Raw genomic sequence first — 20,548 nt, 5'->3', positions numbered from 1 at the left:
GTTCTGTGGGTGGGTATTAGATTGTCTTGTTTTTTAATGATTTTTTTTTTGTCCTTAAATTGCTATTTATACAAAAGGCAAGTCAGTTAACTTTACCAATTTTATAGGCTGTCTTTTGAAATAGAGAATGTCCATTGGCATCAGCTGAGTATGCTCTATTGTCTATGGGTCCAGATGAACACCTATTTTATCTCCATACAGCTTCTTTGTTTATAACTGATATCAGGAATGCCTATGGAAATGCTACAGTAGGTAGGATGCCGTTATCTCAGGTGGGACAGTTTCCCCAGCAGTTCAGTAGGTGGCATGCAGGACCGCAGGTGCTGAGCACACACGAGCTTTAATAACTTATGTGGAGATGAGGATATTAGAATAAGTCCAGGTAAGCTACAGCAAACCAGTGCAAAAAAAAAAAAAAAAAAAAAAAAAAAAAAAAAAAAAAAAAAAAAAAAAAAAAAAACAGTGCCCAAAAATCACCATCAGCCATGCAGAGAAGTGGTCCAGGTCTACCTGACGCAGCTTGTCCAGCAATTAAGAGTAGGGCTTCTGTTAGAGTCTGAGACCCATGCAGATGTCCTCACAGGCCTTGGCTGGTGAAGACATACAACTAAATAAAACATCCCTGGTCACAGGTGAGTGGATCAGGGTTCCTGACTGCTTCTCATGCCCACATGTGGGTAGATGGACCTCCTTGATATATGCATGTTTTCCTATGTAGACAATATATATTTATCTCATATTATTCTGAAAACCTCCAAATAACAGAAGCATTCAAGTTTCATGAATACTCATGACAAAATTTGAAAATATAAATGTATTATATATTGATTATTAAGTATATGTTGTTTTTCTAAATTCAATATTCTAACCTATCAAATGAAAATAACCTTAATTTCTATGAATACTAAAATCCATTAAAATAAGTTGTGAAGTTTGGAATTAAACATGCTTTATATAAAAGAAAGGAACAAAGACTAAATTAACAAACACCCAAACTCATAATTACCTATTTTCTTTCCTTATAAAAAAAAAAAAAAAAAAAAAGAAGTTGAAGTCTTAGTGGTTTTAATTTATTTTGGCTTTGTTTAATGGTTTTTGTTATCTTGGTTTGGGTTTTATTCATTGTGATATATGTTTATGTATACATTCATTTTTTAATTAGGGAGTATGTAAACATGTGCACATGTGGTGACTTTGTTTCCTTTCATTTAGTAAGGTCTCAGGTAGCCCAGGCTGGCCTCATACTCTCTATATAGTCAAGGCTGAACTTGAACTCATAATCCTTTTTCAGCAGGCTCCCACATGCTGGAATTACATGCTATATCACATGGCCCAGGGTTTTCTTTCTTAAAGCCACGTTGCTATGTTGTCTAGGCTGGTTCAAGCAATCCTCCTGCCTCAGACACCTGAGGAACTGAATTGCCATGACACTCTACTCAGCTAGGGCTTGCATTTTTAATTAAATGCCCACACTAATTTTTAAAATATTATAGTTACCTTCCTTTGTTTAAAAAAAAAATCAAAAAGGATTTGCTACACTTCAAATGACCAAAAGAGATGACAGAAACACTATCATGAGTCAAAGAAACAGGTCAAAGAGGAGATATTGACTAAAGAAGGAAATGTATGAACATAAAACTGAGAAACATTATACACGAGACTAGAGGCCAAACTGAGGTGAAACTTGTTTTGGGTGGGGATATAGTGGCCCTCAGTGCACAAGGGAAACTTTCAGTGACTTTTCAGCAGCATGTGTCTGTGTGTCAGCACTCTCTCAACAGTGCATCTAACATACTGTGCCTACCCTGACCACGTGCCAGGAAGGAATACAGCAGAACTGCAAAGGAGAAATCTTACTTCATCGTTTCGTCACATGAGATGTCTTTCAGTGACCGTAAAACAGGTAGCTGCCCTTTGAAAAGTGCTAGTTTCATTTTTGTGAACACATTTATGTATAAAGCACAGTATGGTTCTATGAGTAAAGTTAAAAATAAGAGAAAATTAACTCTATTAAAATTTGAGCATACAGCTCTATATACAAGGAACTGGCTATTTCTAAAGTAACTATTCATAGAATGTATAAACTATAAAGATTTTTAAACTGCAAAGGATCAGGATAACACATAATCAAATACCTATTTTTATAAATATATCCTAGCTATCTAAAATACTCAATTAGAAAACTTAGCTGTGCTCAAGCACATAAAACATTTATTTTCAAGTATGTATAAAAATACTCTTTAATCAATAATGATTTTCTAATAATTTCCTAATTCAGTTCAACTTTGTTAATATCTTTCACTGTTCAATACAGAAAGTATGGTTTCCATAGACAGCAGAAGTTGTTCTAACCTTGTCTAGCTACAAGCTCCCAACAGATGATCATAATTAAGACTATCAGGGATCCACACTCAGGAGCTATATAAATGTGTCCTATTAGTACATGGTCAGTCTGCTCGGCAACTCTGCTTCTCCAGACATATGGCAACTCCTGCCCTTTGAGGTCTGAAGTCAAGTCTTCAGGGAATCTCAAAGCCTGCACTGAAATTACAAGGCGGGTTCATTAAAGACTGCTGGAGGGAGACCATGAAAGACGTCCATTACAACTATATAAAATGGCTAATTATTTTTTAAACATTTTTAAGCTATCTAATGTACTCAATGTAATAAGAAGTATTTACCAGTCAAGTTATTTTTTAAAGCATTAGTTTCATGACCTGTCCATTTTCTTCATGGCTGCCATTTCTACCCTCAATACACTTAACACTCATTTAACAATGATCAAATAAAGACTTTACTATCATATAAGTGATAAAATTAACCCATGCCTCTTTAAAGCCTCTCTACAGATTTACAAGCATACTCCATGTACAGTCATGACTTCTTTTTTCAATTTTGGTTTGGATTAATATACACTATTACCTTGAACTCAGCCAGACATACACATACAGAAATGTCTCTTTAGACTTAATTTTTATAAAAGGTATGTTTCTATAATTTTTATTAAATTATAAACTAATAATATTAAAAAGTATGTGTATAAAATAATATAAACTCTCAGTCAATATGTAAAGAAGTAATCATCAAATATATGCAAAAATGAAATATACGAAGGTTTGAATGTTTAAATTTAAAATGTTTGAAATTAAAAGACTTTCTATAAATTGATAAATAGGAGTTGATATATTTGGATATCTTACCATGCCAGAATTTTTAATATAAAAAGTATAAATATTTTCTAATTAATAAGTGTTGTCACTTTAACTGTTCAAATGTCTAGACGCTTTTTGACTTGGGAGAATAAAAATCACTATTTATTAAGTTTCACAACAAAACAATGCTACTTCTGAATATTTATTTCAGTAACAAATCTTTATAAAATGTTATATAAAATTCATTAGCTTGCCGCAATCATTTCATCAAAGCACATGTATGTTATTTGTGACAGACTAATTCCAGAAAGCAATTACAACTTCAATCCATACATAAAAAAAAACAGAAACAAGTACATTAACTCAGCTTTAAAAAAATAAAAATCTAAAGAAAACAGATTACCACTGATTTATATGGATGTCTAGTGCTGAAGTTAATTACAAGTAACCTAATAAAATAGTGCCGTTATTATTGTGTAGCAAGTAACAGCCATAGACTTAGAAGCAGAGCTCTTTATGCTGCCTTTTTGTGCACAGTCCCACAGCACACAACATTAAGAATTAAACATGTGGTAAATAAGGCCATACCAAAAACAGCAGTTTTTAACTAAAAGCAGAAAACTTTCCTGCTGTTTAACTACTTGGAGTCTTCCATGCTGCACACTCACCACCATCAACATATACTATGTAATTCACTGAAAAATATGTCAAGGTTAATATAAAATGAGATTTTAATTCAGTTTAACTTCAAATAAAGGATAATTGTAAAAACACATATTTGGTTGGTATTCATTATAAGCAAGTAAGATTTATGTTTATGATGTGAAATGATGTATCTTCAGAACTAAAATTATCTGAACATCATACTACATGTACCCATAAAACTCTGGTCTCAAATTTTAAACACATACTATATAAGAAACATACAAGTAATAAAAATTTCTCATAGATGTTGAGCCATAACCCACAGGCCAATCATACATTATAACTTTGGTTGTGAAAAAGGAGCAATACTTTCAATCCAGAATAATTCAGTCATCTTCAAATGTTTATCAATAATCCTAATAATATGCTAGCTAATACCTAGTAGAGCACAGAATTCCAAACACATGCTTTGGATACACACCATGATGTAAGCCACTCTTCCGCCTACAACATAACTTACATAGCAATGTAAGGAACCTTAAAACCCGATGCTCTTACATCTGAAGCTTTCTCTGTCTCAACATGATGCTCAAAGTTATGATTAACTGAAATTGTATATATTTAAATATGAAATGTTCTGTTTTGATAAATCAGCATATTTTAAGTAGTAAGATCAAGTCATGAACAAATTGATCACCTTGTGTACTTAGCATAGTTTTTGAAGCCAGAATCAGATTCTTAAGAGAACTTTCTCCAAAGATATTTGTCCTTTTACCATCCTGACAAAATTCAAGTTACACAAATTTGTAAAGATAATAATATAGTCGGAAAGTTTTTTAAAAGTTCTGAATGAAATTAAATATGAATTATGTTAAAATAAATGTGGTATAAATGAGGAGAACTAAAGTTTACAAAGACCTTCAAACATCAGATTCTTAACACTTATCAATGTTTCCATATTTGGCATACCATATGGGCCTTTCTAGGAAGAGCTATCATTATGATAAGAAGAGGAAGTGATGGAATCACTGTGGCGTCCATGGAAGAAAGCCAATGTGACCCATTGGAAAGAAAGGCAAAAATTGCTTAGCTATGAGAAATTCTTAGAAAGCTAATACTTTATGGTTCAAGATGAAAACAGGTTAGACAGAACATATAATTATAAAAAATATATAATAACCTCCGAAAAGAAGAACATAGAGAAGAAGAAAATAGTGTTATTTTACTTTATAAGATAAAGATGTAAGACAAAAATTAATTTCCTGAAAGGAAAAGTAGAGGCACTGAAAATACTAATACAGGGAGAAAGTTCTGTATTCTGAAAACACAAGTCAGCACAAATAACTTTAAACTGTGCCCTATTTTGTTCCATGAGCAGTTATGTATACTTTTATAAATAATAAATAACAAGTTCTTAGTACATTCACAGCACTCAATAAGAAACCAAGTCTTTGGAATATAAAAGAAATTGATTCACCCAAGTCTACAAAATTTGTTAGCCATCAACAGGAAGAAAAATATTTATGAATATTCAAAATCAGTCACCACAGAATTTTCCAACCTCAATCATTTCTTTCAAGAAATGGCCAAAGTCATTTTCCTTTTTATATTGTTTAACTCAAAATGGAGACAACAATGATCTCAGCACTGTCCCTGTACATTTTTTTGCTACCATAAAAGCAAATAACTAGCTAGCTTCAGGGATCCGATTAGGGCTTCATTTAGGCCTAAGTCAAGGTTCAAACTTCATATTTTATAAGAATCATTTTGTAACTTATAATTTTCGTGTCATAAGATAGTGGCATGACCAAAAATTAGGCACTACAAAGACACAATAAATGGAATGCCTGTAGAATACTCTAACTGCACCTGTCTTGAAGGTACTACAATATACTACATAACAATCTTATCTCAACAGCTACCTAAGTCAAGTAGTGTAAACGTGTTAAAGAGAAGCAATATGTGAATCTAGGTCCTAAAAAGCTGGGAAGGCCAAATTTAACTAACTACTTTGACTGAAATCCATTAGTGTACCATAAATATACTTTGTATAAAAAATGTTATACTAGAATATAGTTGAGCCTTTAAAAAGTCAAAGGATTTGACATTAAAACAAGGGAATTTAAAACTACATTTTGAAGCAAACATTTCGTAACACCACAACTAGTAGACTGATTTAAAGTTGGAATAGGAAGGTAAGCACCAAGCCGTAACAACTATGAAAGAGAGATATTGACCTGTACTCCCATTTATATTAATCAAAGAGAAATGCGATACTCGGGATATTCCCATTTGTGTTCCTCCCTTTTCCTCTCTTCTTAATCCAAAATTTAAAAGAGGAGTTGTTAAACAGCAGGGAGCCAGATTAAAACACACTTTATTTTCAAATGTCTCCATCCTCACTAGCTGACTTCCTGTCAGGAAGAGTTCCATTTCACTGAATACCCCAATCAGCAGGGAACTTGCAGAATTAAGTGCCAGTTGATATTACTTTGTTTTGCATTTACCACCCTTGAGAATAATGTTCAAAGATGTCGTTACATAGCCAGCATGGTCTCATCCTTCTGACTAGACGGCCAAGCCACAGGGTGTACTGCCCATTCCACAAAATGTACCTTTCAAAGTTGTGTTTTCTAAATCCTAGTGTGCTGGTGAATCAACGGGATGCCTGTATTTCAAATTAAGCCCACTATGAAAAATGAAATTATGTTTTTCTTTGGCCGTAAAAAGCACTTTAATTAGTATCAAAGGACAGTCTACATCAAAATGTAAATAAAGAGCAGTGTATAGTGTGTGCTCACTAACCTACAATTTGATTTAAACATTTTAAGATACATTTTGTTCTTGAAAAATGATACTTTATACTTGATTTACTTTGATTTTTTATATGCTTGCTGTTGTATGAAGACATATGTTCCTACCTTCAAATATGAAGTTATTTTTTTATAAAGTTTTGAAACAATTCAAAACATTAGGTGGTTATTAAGCACGAAGTAGTTAATAAGCTGGTGTCTTTTTTTTAATTGTTAGTGATTCTAAGATTTTTATGATAAATTCAACTATCCTCCATAGAGTTTAGAAACTTCATATCTATTCTGGGACGGTTTTTACTGCTATCTCATAAGGTCAACGGTTTACACTGCATGAAATTTAAATTAGCTCTGAACACTTCGAAGAGGATACCTATTCTTCCACTTACTGCATATTCCAGTTACAAGCTTCCACAGTTGCTTTATGGGAGAATTGGGTGATGAGACTGGAAGATTTTCCCCCCATATTAATGGTATGGACTATGCTATTGATTCTCATTCCATTAGCAATCAAAAGATCATAGGTACTGACAATAACAAAAGCTCAGAAACAGTCCATTTATATCAACTAATTTTCTAAAAGTATATTCTACAGAAGAAGTATAAAAACATCAAAAAGGGAAGGAATAAAATAATAAAAATGTGTAAATAAAACTATATTAATCCTGGTTGGACCAAGGCACATATAAAGCACTCTTAAAGAAGTCAATTACCCCCCAAAGTAATATTTACCTCGTAAAAAGAGGCTGGTTACAAAGGAAATAGAATATTTACAGTACATCAAAGAACGTTTCAACATTTAGTACATCTTCTAAATCTATTGCTATGCAAACAGCTTTGAGGAAGGAGAAAAAAATACTGGATTTTCAGAAATCCAGCCACATACCAAGATATTAATTTATTTATATAAGTGTTTCATTTTTCAAAAACCTGAGGTTCAATAGTTCTCACATTGTTTATCAGGTCTGATGTAAGAAATGAATGTTAGGCTTAGACCAATGAAGTAGCTTAAAAATAACAGATGTAGTTCAGAGAAAGAGAGAGAGAAATGAAGGAGGAAGGGAAAAAAGGAAGGAGGGAGGGAGGAAGGGAGGGGATGTATACAAATTTTCCTCAAACAAGGTCATTAGGAGCTAACATAGAGTCATCCCAACACTTGGGAAACTAAGGCAAAAAGACTGCTAGCTCTAGATCAGTCTGGGCTACACAGTGAGACCAGAGATCAAAGAGCAAAAATTAAAAATACACTTGGGAGGCAGAGCCAGGCGGCTCTCTGTGAGTTCAAGGAAAGCCTGGGCTACAGAGTGAGTTCCAGGAAAGGTGCAAAGCTACACAGAGAAACCCTGTCTGGAAAACAAACAAACAAATAAATAAATATATAGGAAGTCATCACCTCCTTTTAATTAAGACCTAAAGCTCATCAGTTAATATGTACTCAACATGTATCATGCCTTTTCTTCAAAGTAGAGCAAGAATTCAGAATTCAAATTAGTCTTCCAGATTACAGTAGAATTAGAATAAGATAATTTCTGAGTAAGATGGACTCTGCTTATCAGAGAAAAACTTTCCAATGACTCCAAAACACAAGAATTAATATGAATGAGGACACCTTACCTAAATAGGCAAGCATACTAATCTATTCAGCCACTATCTAGTAAGTGTTATCCGGCTGTTGCCATTAATATGTACTTCAAAAAAAAGGGACAAGAATTGTAATATAATATAAGTACTAAAACAAAACTTAGGTTTATAAGTTTAACTTCAACCTTTGAACTTAATCTGTGAACCAAATGTTGGGGGCAACTAAGCTAAAAACTGACAATGAGCAAAAGCTACTGGGATTTGGAGTTATTTTTATCCTAGTTTACATGTGTTTAAAAGTAAACACATTGAAAAGGTATTTTATGACATAATAAACACCCACTAGGATTTTGACTGAGAAGAGTATTGGCTCCTGTACAATCAAAGCAGCCATGAGTTAGGTCACTACACTAATGGTACAGGATGCTGGTAATCCCAGAATTTAAGGCTGAAGCAGCAGGAGAACCAGATTCAGGCCAGGCTAAGATAGCTAGAAAGGCCCTGTCTCAACCGCATCCCTCTCTCTCAAGAGACAAAAAAAGCTATTGCTAATATTTCTTACTTATTTAACACACATTTAATGAAATTTTTCTGTATCCAGATAAACATCACTTACTAATAATGTAGTATGGCTAGGCATCCTAAGTTATTAATTAGCAGCAAAAGTTTATTTAAATGTCTAGCCTGATTTGAAAAAATTAAATTAAAATTATTGATATGCTTGGAAATATTTTCTTTACATGAAGGTAATGATAAGGTTTGGTATTTTTTCACTCTACTGTTGTCTTTAGGCTTTTCAGGCCTTTATAAATAAATATACACCAAAGTTTAAACAGTATAATTGGATCAAAAACAATATATATATAATTTCCTATAGATATAAGCTGTGTTCTGATCCTAGCTTCTAAACTTCATACTAACACCTGAGCAGGACCAAATAGTGTGATTACGATACTAATTCATTTGGGGGTGGGGGTGGCAGGTGGTTGACTTGAGGTTGGACACATATAGATCAATCTGTACAGTGTTTTCCTAACAAACATACACTAAATAATCCTTAGCACTGCATAAACAGGTTTCACAATGCATACTGGTAATACGAGCTCTCAAGAGATTGAGGCAGGAAAATAACAAGTTTGAAGTTCACTTGTGTTAAGACAGAAAGTACCAGGACAGCCTGAGCTACTTAGGGTTACCATCTCAAAATAACAAAAACCAAAGTTATCATTTATAAGACGAGCTAATAAGGAAGGAAAGATCATGTGCCAACACAGAAAAATGATAGCACATTTGGGTAACTTTAAGAACTTCAAGATGACAGTATGGGACATTCAAACCCCACCTCTTGAAAAACCCAATCACCTAATGATGCACATACATTTCTATTATTTCCTTGTTTGTGTGACTCACATACTCATAATAAGATACTCATCATGATGATGAAAGGAAATGTTAAGGAACTAGAAGGCAAGGACAAAAGCATTAAGTAGCATAGATTCCACAGAGATAAAGTCAAAATAGAGAAGCAGAACTTACTAGACTAAAGGAAAACTACAGAAAAAAAGAATATTCTACTAATATTCAGACCAAAAAATGAACATAAAATAAAATTTAAAAATCTATAATGATGCTGACTGCTTTGTGACTATTACCAGTTGGTAATTGGTAATTCTAAGACACAGAAACCTTGAGTAAGAAAACACCAAACCATATCATTATATCAATAATGTTGATTTAATTTTTTTAATTAAGCTAAACATTTAAGTAACCTTTTGCTGCTAATTAATAACTCAGACAGGAGGCCAAGCCAGACTACATGGTGCTGCTAGTTTTTCTATATACTGTATGCATTTCTGATCAATGGGAAAAGAATAGATGACCTGGCAGAAGGCTCAGACAATAATATGTGATTTACAGGACATGAATGCCGCTACCACAAGATTTATCTGACAGCCCTCTCCGATAGTGGACTGTTGAGTATCCGATGGAATGATTTCTAGTCTACAAAGTCTACTACTGAGTAGCCATACACATTATTTATTTATTAGATGTTTTGGGTTGAAACCATTTTTAAATGATGCACTTCACAATGCACAGTCATAAATTCAGCTTTAAACCCAAGAAGGGAGGTAGTGTTATTGGAATGTATGTCAGACTGAATTAGGATGAGCAACACAACACTTTTATAAAGTGGCCTTGAATGCAATGTCAGTTCTTTCAAAAATGATATTAATGTCAAATGAGCAAGATACAAGCACTTTATACAGCACTGGAGTAATATTAGTTGAAACATTCATTTAATGTTTTCTTTAAATTCATTCTGAACGGGTTTATATACAAACAAAACATTAGTAAGTTGTATTTTTTCTGACAAACTGAATTTAAACTATAGCTGAAAACTTTTTCCACTTTTTTTTGTCTGTCTAGAAATATGTACTTCTCTAAAGACTGAATGTAGTTACATTTACGTAAAGCAGTTTGGTCTGAGGATGTGGCTCAGTGGCAGAGCACATGCTTAATGTGTGCAAGGCCTAACCAAGATTTATTCTCGAGCACTGAAAAACTTAATTAAAAAAAAAAATCAGTGTTTAGAGCTTACCTAGTACTTATTTGATATGGGATGCAATAGATGAGTTAATTAACTTTACTCAAAAGCAAAATATTGAACATTAAGAGAGCTTTTTAGCAATACTAATATAGCTAGATGTTTTAAATAGAATAAACTATAGAATGATGCTTAATCAACTAGTAACAAGGAAAGAGTAAAAAATATACTGTTCGTCAGAACTTTAAAGAAGTATATAGTGACCCATTTTGTCTACTGACAGCAGATCACATATGATCAGCTCTTACTACTAAATGGAGACTATAATTATATTTTGTAATAAAGTATGGTTAAACACCTTGTCTTTAAAAATTTGAAAAAAAAATAAGTCGTGAATGGACTCAAGAAAAATAATCAGAATATAGCTGACTGCCATGAAATTAACACCAACTAATTTGTAAAGTTCTAAATCAAATTTGCAGATGTTAAGTTCATAAGCATATCCCATTATTTATGTGATGAAAAAGGAGTTTTTGACCTGATCTTTTGATCTTTGGCACTCAATCCTCTCCATCTCCTCTTAAAAAATTAATTAAAAATTTAGCAAGATGGTAGCTTTTTACTTCCCACCCTATCTCACACTAAAAAAAATTATCAATCAAACTCAAGACATCCCCACCCAGGATCTGCAAAATGTCCTCTTGAAATTCAATTTCTATCTCTCTAGCTTTCAGGTAGAAAAAGACAGTTCACTTCTTAACAAAATAAATCACTTTTGTGATTACCAAGTTGACCTCTTTGAATTAGGAAAATTCAAAGTGAAAAATGTAATTATCACCCTGGAACAATCTGTATACATCTGGAGCTAATTCTAGCTTCATTTTTCACATCATTTTTCACACTGTGTTACATCTTGTAGAGATGCCATGGGACTTTTGAAGAACTCATAAAAAAAAAGTGCTGAGGACTTCAAATACCCAACAATATATGTTATTCAAACAAAAGCCTGAGAATTTCTGATTTTTACAACTTACTCTTTTAAGTGATCTCCATATGCCATTTGATCAGATAAGCATTAAGCAGCACTGTGACATTCATGACAAATAGGCGTTATCATGTGTCATTCTTTATCTGTGCAGCTTCTGACATCCAAATACATAATGTGCTATATTTGAAGTAGCTTTCAATGTACCAAACCAAATTCAATCCTAAACTAAAAGGTTAAACTTCATTATCAAAATTTACATATGAAACAACTATATCACTATAAACAACAGAACCATAATCTTCTGAAGAAATAGTGAGTACTAAAAGGAGAAGTAATTTTAAGCAGGTATAAAACTGTATGTAGTGATTTCTATCCAAGAAATAAACAATTATTTAAAATCAGATGGCTTAATGAGAAATTTTACCAAGTAAGCTTTTAGAGAAAGTGCATTCTAAAGAAAATGGTTAAATTATAAAAACAGAATACTCACAAAATCTAAGAATAAAAAGTCCTTTAAGAAATGTAACTGCTCCTTACAAGTTCATTATAAAATTCCATTAGCTATACTCTCTAGAAGTAATTGTTCTTATTGCACTTTATTGATAACACATAGTATTGATTTTTCACACCTTCTATGATTCCTTAATTTGTATTCATGAAATGTCCATCAACACAGTCTAAATAAATTTGGCAACATAGGCACTAAAATGAATAAATCGATGCAAAGAAACATTAATTTTGTATTATCCTTATTCGTTAGGCAAGTAAACCATGAGAGTTGTAAATGAAGGTCAAAGGTGTTGAAATGGGTCAAAACCCTTGACCTCTAAAGCAATACCCTTCCTATTAAAAACGGCTATTTTAAAGTTTTAAGTAGAGGAATTTACTACCAGCAAGATACCCTTTAAAAAGACTACAAAAAAAAAAAAACTTCAATAAAAACATTCCTTTGTTTATTTGAAAAACAGAAAACAAAACATCACCAGATATAAAATTTTTAAGTTTTAAAAATCGTTAAAGCTAATCACAAGGTTTCTATACACTGGAATTAATCTTGCTCTGAGGAATTTGTTTTGTACATCTTTATGATGATGATTGCCACATCTTCGTTGATACTTTCCCAAGTCTATTGTGTATGTCAAAAATAATTAGCAAGGACAAGGATTCAAAATTATTTATTACTCATTTTATAACCCCTGTACAAAAGGGAGGCAAACCATGATTCCCAGGGGAATCAGAGTGGCACTCCACAAAGTACATAAATAAAGCTATTTCTATAACCTTAACACACAGAGCAAAGACATTCATTTTGAGATCAACTGATCCAAGCATTTTAGTACAATTCTAAAAACTATTTTTCTCATTTATCTAAATTTTCTCTCTCAGTTCATGCTTCAAAATTATCTATACCACATATAAGTAATCATTTGCAGATAGAAATTAAAATTATTTTAATACGTCATATAAAACTTTATTGTTACAAAAACTTGATACTGCAAGAATGACTTCCCTGTCAAACAAACGTGCATGAGGGTTGACTTTTCCTTTGACAATTGAATCTTGTCTGTACCCACCTGAGAACACAGCAGCATAACCAACTCCACAACTGAACTGCTGGACTTCATGCAAACCAGACCTATTTAAAAGAGAAGGTTATTCTAAAAACACAAAGTGTCCAAATTCAATTTAAACTAAAATGTTAATACTGTGCTAAGAGCTACACCTGTACACACTTGGTTGTGTGACTAGACAAAGTACTCTGTGGTTACTTTAAACCTGGTATCAAAACTACCAGTTCTGTAAACTACTTTATTTTAACTTTCAAAATACCCAAACATTTATTATGAATTCTTCAATAATGACATTTCACAATACTCACAGAAATGCAACACATGCAATATTGACCATGATCATCTACATTTTGCTGTGAAGGTTGATCATTATACATGCAGAGAAGGGAAATGGCTCCCTGACCTTTGCTTTCTCCACCACACTCTCTCCCTTCAACCCTCTAGCTATCAATCAAGTTTCCATTTTGTTTCATGGCAGCAGACATCCCAAACACTCTTATTAGTACCTTGACCTCCGACCTCACACTAAACCTTAACAGAAATGCAAGCCATTGTCTGTTATGTATTCCTCATTTCCTATAAACTAATTATTTACATTTTTCTTTCTATGTTTTGTTTTAGATTAACTAAAAATAGCCTTAGGAAGGAACTTTTATTTCATTAATGACCATCTAAAGAGTTATTTAGTTTAAATACCCAATATAATCAAAGAGCAGTTCAAAGGATTTGCTATAGCTAATATATTTAAAAAGCAATTCCAATAATTATAATAATTGGATAACCCAATAGCATTATAATGATCAAAAACTTACAACTGTTAATTCTGTATTAAATAATTCCTAGTGACATTTAAAAACACTATGATATTCCTTCCATGTTTTTACTTCATTAAAGCTCTTCCACATATAGACAACTCATTCTCTATCTCTTATCTTTATGCTCTTTAGTTTTTCTTCTTTTTAAATAATAATAATCCCTCAGTTGAACAAAGGTGCAGGTTGGCATTATGAAGCTTTACATAGACCTTTCATTTTCTTTAGAAAAGTGAGAACCATTTTTCCCAATGTTAGAAATGACAGGAGCAATGTTGGCAGTAACATAAAAATGAGCTACATAGCATTTCTGTGCTGCAGGCATTAGGCAAGCAGGTCATTAACTAAAGTGTGGATTTGCACTGCTAAGATATCTAAAACACAAGCAGGAAAGAACGGACAGAGCTACCATCTTTCTTGGCTGGCCTGGACCTCTGTTGTCTGAAACTCTATTACTTCTTCAAATGTAACCCATATACAAGCCTAGTTTTACCCAAACTTCAAAACCTAGTCCTCTTGCTCAGAGTGGGAGAAATAGTCTTCCCCAAGGAAAAGCACACCAATTGGTTACACAAGACCAATTAATTAGTTCTGAAAATACAAATAAAAATAACATATAGACTAAGCAGGTTATATTTAGGAATATACAACAATTAATGAAAAAAGAACTTTAAAGAAAGCAATAAGGGTTATATGGGAAGGTTTGGAGGAAGGAAGGAGAAGGAAGAAATGATGTAGTTATAATCTCAAAAATAAAAGGAAAATGACAAAAAAAAAAACCCACCTAATTTCTCATAGTGACTCAATTCTGAACCTATCACAGTTATGCCATTAATCCTCATTGGATTAGTTAATTAATTAATTAAATCCACAGGAACCAGAATTACCACCTCTGGATTCTAATCTGGACCTTCTCACATCTGTTCACATGTATAATGAACAACAGAGACAGAAAGGACTTCCGGCAACCAAAATCATAAAGGTTTATACAATGTTCTTTGATCTACCACACATGCAGGTATTTCAATACTTATATAGAAAAATATATGTACATACATTTTTTTACTTTCAGTCTTATTCCAGAATGATGTAATACATATAATCTTTATATTAAACATAAAGACAACATATACACTGAACAGTCGAGTGCTTAGAAAAATAATGGTAATGAAATTTATTTGAACAATTAATGTGGTTTTGCAGAGGAGTAAATGTGCTAGAGGAGTAGAATGGGGAGACTTCATAGACCTGGTATTGGACTTAGCACACTAAGCATCTGCTTAAAGGACACTCACGCTACAAACACAAATATATAACTGTGAATAAAGATGAAAGTTCATAAGTGGACATAACACCTTAAAAATAATTATTTGATACATGAAACAAAAATTAAGCTTTGAAAAGTCTTGCAGTTCATACTTCCCAGCATTTTTAAATCAATTATTTTCAAATTATATTATTTTAATAAATAAGTGTCCTTTATAATTACATCAAGTAATCTATTATTAAATAAATTACTGACACATAAAACTTACTGAAGTATTTCTAAAATTTGAAATTTCTTTTCAAATGAATTCACTGCTACTTTTGGACTCTGGAAATGAGATAATGCATCACCAAATGTAAACTGATATTTAGGACATTGAATTAAAAAATGGGGATGTAGATTGGGGACAGCAGCTGATATTTTTAAGTTAACCTATTAAATTAGTTGTTTTGAAACAATTTCTCAGGTAGCCCAGGCCAGGTCTAAAACTCCCTATTTGGGGGTTTCCACTTCCCAAGAGCTGGATTCCCAGTTCTACTGGTAAGTTCTTAAATGGAATCAATTGTTTGACAAGTTGTTTTCTGTTGAACTGATTCCTGTTGCCTGAGGAAATTCAGGGTGAATTTTCCTTCACCTAAGTGTGTCATCTTCTCTAATATTTCACGACATTTCCTACACAATGCCTCACAACAAAAGAAGAAGAAGAAGAAGAAACAAAGGAAGGAAGGGAGGGAAGCAAGAAGAGAGGGAGGGGGAGGGAGAAGAGAAGGAGAGGGAGAGAGAGAGAACTACTATCTTTCACCCATTCTCTAAGTAGCCCACTAACTAGTCTCCTCAGCAATGTTCCTCTGCATGCTCTTTAGTGAGACAACTTCAAAGTACCCTACCTAAAAAAGACCTAGTCACCTAATTATGATATGAACAGGGTAATTTACAGTACCACTGTTATTTGTAAAGTATCATTGTACCAGCAGAAAATAATAATGCAGTCCACATTACTAATATGTGGCAAGATATGGCTCTTTCTATGGATTTTTTTCTGGGGAGAGGAGTAATTTGAGACAGTGTTTCTCTGTGTAACAGTCTGTCCTGGAACTCACTATTGTAGACCAGGCTGGCCTTGAACTCACAGAGATCCACCTGTGTCTGCCTCCCAAGTGCTGGGATTAAAGGTGTGGGCCACCAAACCCAGTTTCTATGGATCTTAAATTCAAGTAAAACCCTGTTATACCAGTCTCCCTAATTCTCTAACCCATGGTTAATTTAATTGTACTAAAAACTAAATCTTGATCTCAGAATGAAACTCGATGGTAAAGTACTTGCATAGCATGTACAAGATGCCCCCGAGTTCAACCCCAGCACTACAAAATAAACACTACTGCTTTGGCCTAATACTTTTATACTTCATCCAAACTGCTAGTTAAAAACAAAAACAAAACAAAACTAAAACAGATTAAAATATAAAGTGATAAAGTCCTCAAAAGTCACAGATGAGTGAGAGCCTTGCCAATGGCAAAAATATTTAGAAGATGCAGACATTTCTCATTCAAGCATATAACTTTGTAATGTAAAGGAATACAAACAGAATAAAGGAAAACCACCTACTTGTTCCTTCTATAAGCAGTTCTTGTCCGTGACTACCCAAAAGTGTCCGAGAAAGGAAAGGTGCGAAATCCACAAAGATCTCTCTCAGCAGAGGAGCTGCCTTCTCCAGTGCGTGCTCTAGCCTTTCTGTGATACTAACAGAAAGATGTTGAACATTATCAGCTTCCTATGTTCCAAAGTGAAATCTATTTTCATAGAAATGTAAAGTTACATGAAAAATAAAAATGACCAAAAGACACATTGCTGTGTCTACTAGCTTTCTACTTAAAATGACCTTGTTCACCCTGATACATCTTTCCACTCCAAGTCCTCAAAGACAGCCTTGATAAACAACCATTCCAAGCATCAGTTCTTACTGGAAGTTGCATGAGTTAAAAGCACTTTTTTATGACTTCATTGTAACTCAAACTAACATAAGACCTCATCTAATTTATCTGCACATCAAACTCATCTATCAGTATTCTGATCAGTCTATCAGTAACTTGAGATCAAAAATCATGTCTTCATTTCTAAGTTGTCAGTCGTAGCATGTAAATGTTTCTAAAAAGCAGTTCACATTTGTATTCAAGTGATAACCATTTCTAATATGATCTAAATAATCTCATTAGAAAAATCACAGACTACACATTAATAATATCTCAATTAACACATTAAGTTTGCATGAATATGCATATATGTTCACATACAATTAATCATACACTTTTAATGAGTTTTAAAAAATACACAGGTATGCTACATTTCAAGAAACTGACAAGTACCGAGAGCTTGCTTTATACAGCAAACAAGTCAGCAGCCGTGCATATCTTGGTTCACAACAGTACTTCCAGCTTATGTTACACACAGCACAGTTCCTACTGAAATTATCAGACACCACCCAAGGGATTCTGCTCTCCACAACCATCTCCTCACAGGGTTTTCCCTGTGCCTCACAGAATCTTGTAAGCATGTGTGATCCCACAAATATATACGTTTCAAAGAAGTACCCCACTGCCCTGGAGAGACAGAGATTTGGCAGTTCTGACAGAAACCAAGAATTCTCTGACCAATTAAGGTATAGTGGTTGAAAATAAGTCTATAAATTTTAAAATTAAACTCTGAAACATACATTCCAAATTAAAATTGTAAGTAAAAGTCAAAATATATGTAAGATACAGTATTAATGTGGTCATAAGGGAACAGACATCATCACTTTAACACTTTTAAAGAAAAGGAACAATGAATTCCTAACAATTCATAATTATTTGAAATATACACCATGAGCTCATAAAATATTTGTCATATATGTAGCAATTTTATTACAAGTTTCTCATAAACATTTTACAACATAAAATTTTAAAATAAAATTAATTTCTAAAGTATTTGAGGGAGGGGAGGGGGAAGGGTGGGCCATGGAAAAACACAAATTTCAGTTCCCAAGTGAGCAGCTTAAATACCTCATGTGGGCAACTGGGTCTTGTGGGACGGAGCCAAGCGCTGGGACTGAAGGCAACTTTGCATTAGGTGATCTACTTCCTGTAAAGGAAAGCACTTCACAGTAATTTCTGGTTTTAGATACAACAATGTAAACAAATACGATCTCTTTACCGCAGCCAACAAACATGAATTGCAGTGTAATCACACTTAAGATAAAGTATTTTGATAAATCAAAGTTTTTTCCTTAAATCCTTGTATGTAAGGCCAGTTGTGCTAGGCAACCCTCCTATCCAAGGAGTATAGAAGAAGCGAAGTATTGATAGAATCTGATCCACTGGGTTAGGTTCAATTTCTGTTATTTGGTACCTATAGAAACTAACAAGCAAAAGCTTTCTATTCAATGAAGTAAGAATTAGAAAGATAAAATTCTAACTTAGCTCTAAATAGTTGTACCGCTATCACCAAGACAATAACCTTTTGGTCAGTCATCAGAGAACTTGTACTACAGCATGACGGATCAAGAGTCTAACACAGTAACAATCTACAGACACGTGAGGAACAGTTCTTATGTTATTTTCGTGCCATCTGCACTTTCTCATGTGAGTTTTCATTAATTACAATATGACTTGGTTTCTTGCACTTATTTCAATTGATACCTTTTTTTTTTTTTTTTTTTTAAGATCACAGAGGAGACAGTAACGAGGCACAGATTTTTATGAGGAGTTTCACACAGCCTAGTGGACACCAGGGCTCACCCACGAGATGACGAGAAAGTGAAGACCTGATCTGCTTCCCAGCCTCCAGGACTTTAGGGCAGGGAAGCCATACCTTGAGACCACGGCATGCACTGCATGTACTAGCTACCATCTCCCCTGTCTATTTTTTCCAACTGATGTTTGTTTCAGTTTTTTTTAAAAACGGGGTCTCATGTAACTCAGGTTGTCCTCAAACTCACAATGCAGCCAAGAATAACCTCGAATGTCTAAGTTACTAAGTGTGCCCCACCCTATAAATTCTGGGATTATATGTATGCACCACCACATCTGGCTTCCAGTTGATATTTTTAATGCACTTCCAGCTACTGTACAGCACATTTTAAAGAGCACAACTCCCATCCTTCCCATCCAGCTAGCTCTAGCAGCTGGAGATTCTGAACATATAATTGAAGAGCTTCATTAATGTGAACTGCAGATATAATTCCCCTAATCATCCCAACTCCTATACTTAAACAGGTCAATTTTCTCACCCTCCCTCTCTTTCCTACCATTTTTACTCCAATGTTTTAATTAAAGTATTGAATAAAATGAATTTACATTATATAGTTTCATTCCAGTCTTTTGAATTAATGTTTCTTCATAATCTTTAATGCTTATATCTTAATATTGTTAACAAACAATTCAAACCTCTTATTGTATAAAGTGTTCAAATTGTTTTCTCCTAAACAAAAGTCTTTACATTATCAAGAAATAACTGTTCATAAACTTGACCAGATAAGAGAATAGGCCAAGCCAGGCGGCAGTGACCCACGCCTAAAATTCCAGCACTCGGGAAGCAGAGCCAGGCGGATCTCTGTGAGTTCGAGGCCAGCCTGGACTACAGAGCGAGATCTAGGACAGGCACCAAAACTACAGAGAAACCCTGTCTCAGGAAAAAAAAAAAAAAAAAAAAAAAGGAATAGGCCAGGAAAATAGCCCTGAGCTAAAATAGGAAAGGAATAGAAATACATAATGGTAAGACTTGAAGAACTAATCCAAAAGACTAAGCTGGAAAAAAATTCTGAGGTATGAAGAGTTCTCAAAATCTCAAGAAAATAAAAGGGAAAATAAGTTTCTGCTTAAGAATCAAAATATACAGGATTAGGCTGCCAATCAATCTAAGTAGAAGTAGAATGGAAATAGTCATTGCTATCTAGCCAGTATTAGGAGAAAATGCAATATTAAATTCTCTCTGAAGATAGGGCCAAATGAATTTCAGGAGTCCAGTTGGCATGGTAGTAAAGACCCGAGGGGGTCAAGTACAAATGGGCACACTATGCTGGCAGTTGCAGTCCATTTGTCAAGTTGTAACCTACAAGGGTGCCAGGTCAATGTGAGAGTAAACAGAGACAAAATGCCACTACAGCCCTTCAGCCCTTCACCAGAATAGACCAAAAAAGTCAG

General features: G+C 33.7%; 1 protein-coding gene across 4 annotated transcripts in view; it reads right to left on the bottom strand.

Moving 5' to 3' along the window:
- The window catches only part of Lrba (LPS responsive beige-like anchor protein), a 537,881-nt gene that overhangs the window by 374,596 nt on the left and 142,737 nt on the right, over nt 1-20,548 (bottom strand). For all 4 annotated transcript variants that reach the window (XM_037206706.1, XM_028858702.2, XM_037206707.1 and 1 more), the window contains 3 exons: nt 18,410-18,488; nt 16,977-17,110; nt 13,296-13,357 (listed from right to left, as the gene is read on the bottom strand). In XM_037206706.1, the coding sequence (XP_037062601.1) occupies nt 13,296-13,357; nt 16,977-17,110; nt 18,410-18,488 (275 nt within the window). The remainder of the gene's footprint in view (nt 1-13,295; nt 13,358-16,976; nt 17,111-18,409; nt 18,489-20,548) is intronic.

This window comes from Peromyscus leucopus, chromosome 6, assembly GCF_004664715.2.
Source record: "Peromyscus leucopus breed LL Stock chromosome 6, UCI_PerLeu_2.1, whole genome shotgun sequence".
Classification (NCBI taxonomy): Eukaryota; Metazoa; Chordata; class Mammalia; order Rodentia; family Cricetidae; genus Peromyscus; species Peromyscus leucopus.
The sequence above is the reverse complement of the archived record's forward strand: the minus strand, read 5'-3'. Positions and strand labels throughout refer to the sequence as shown.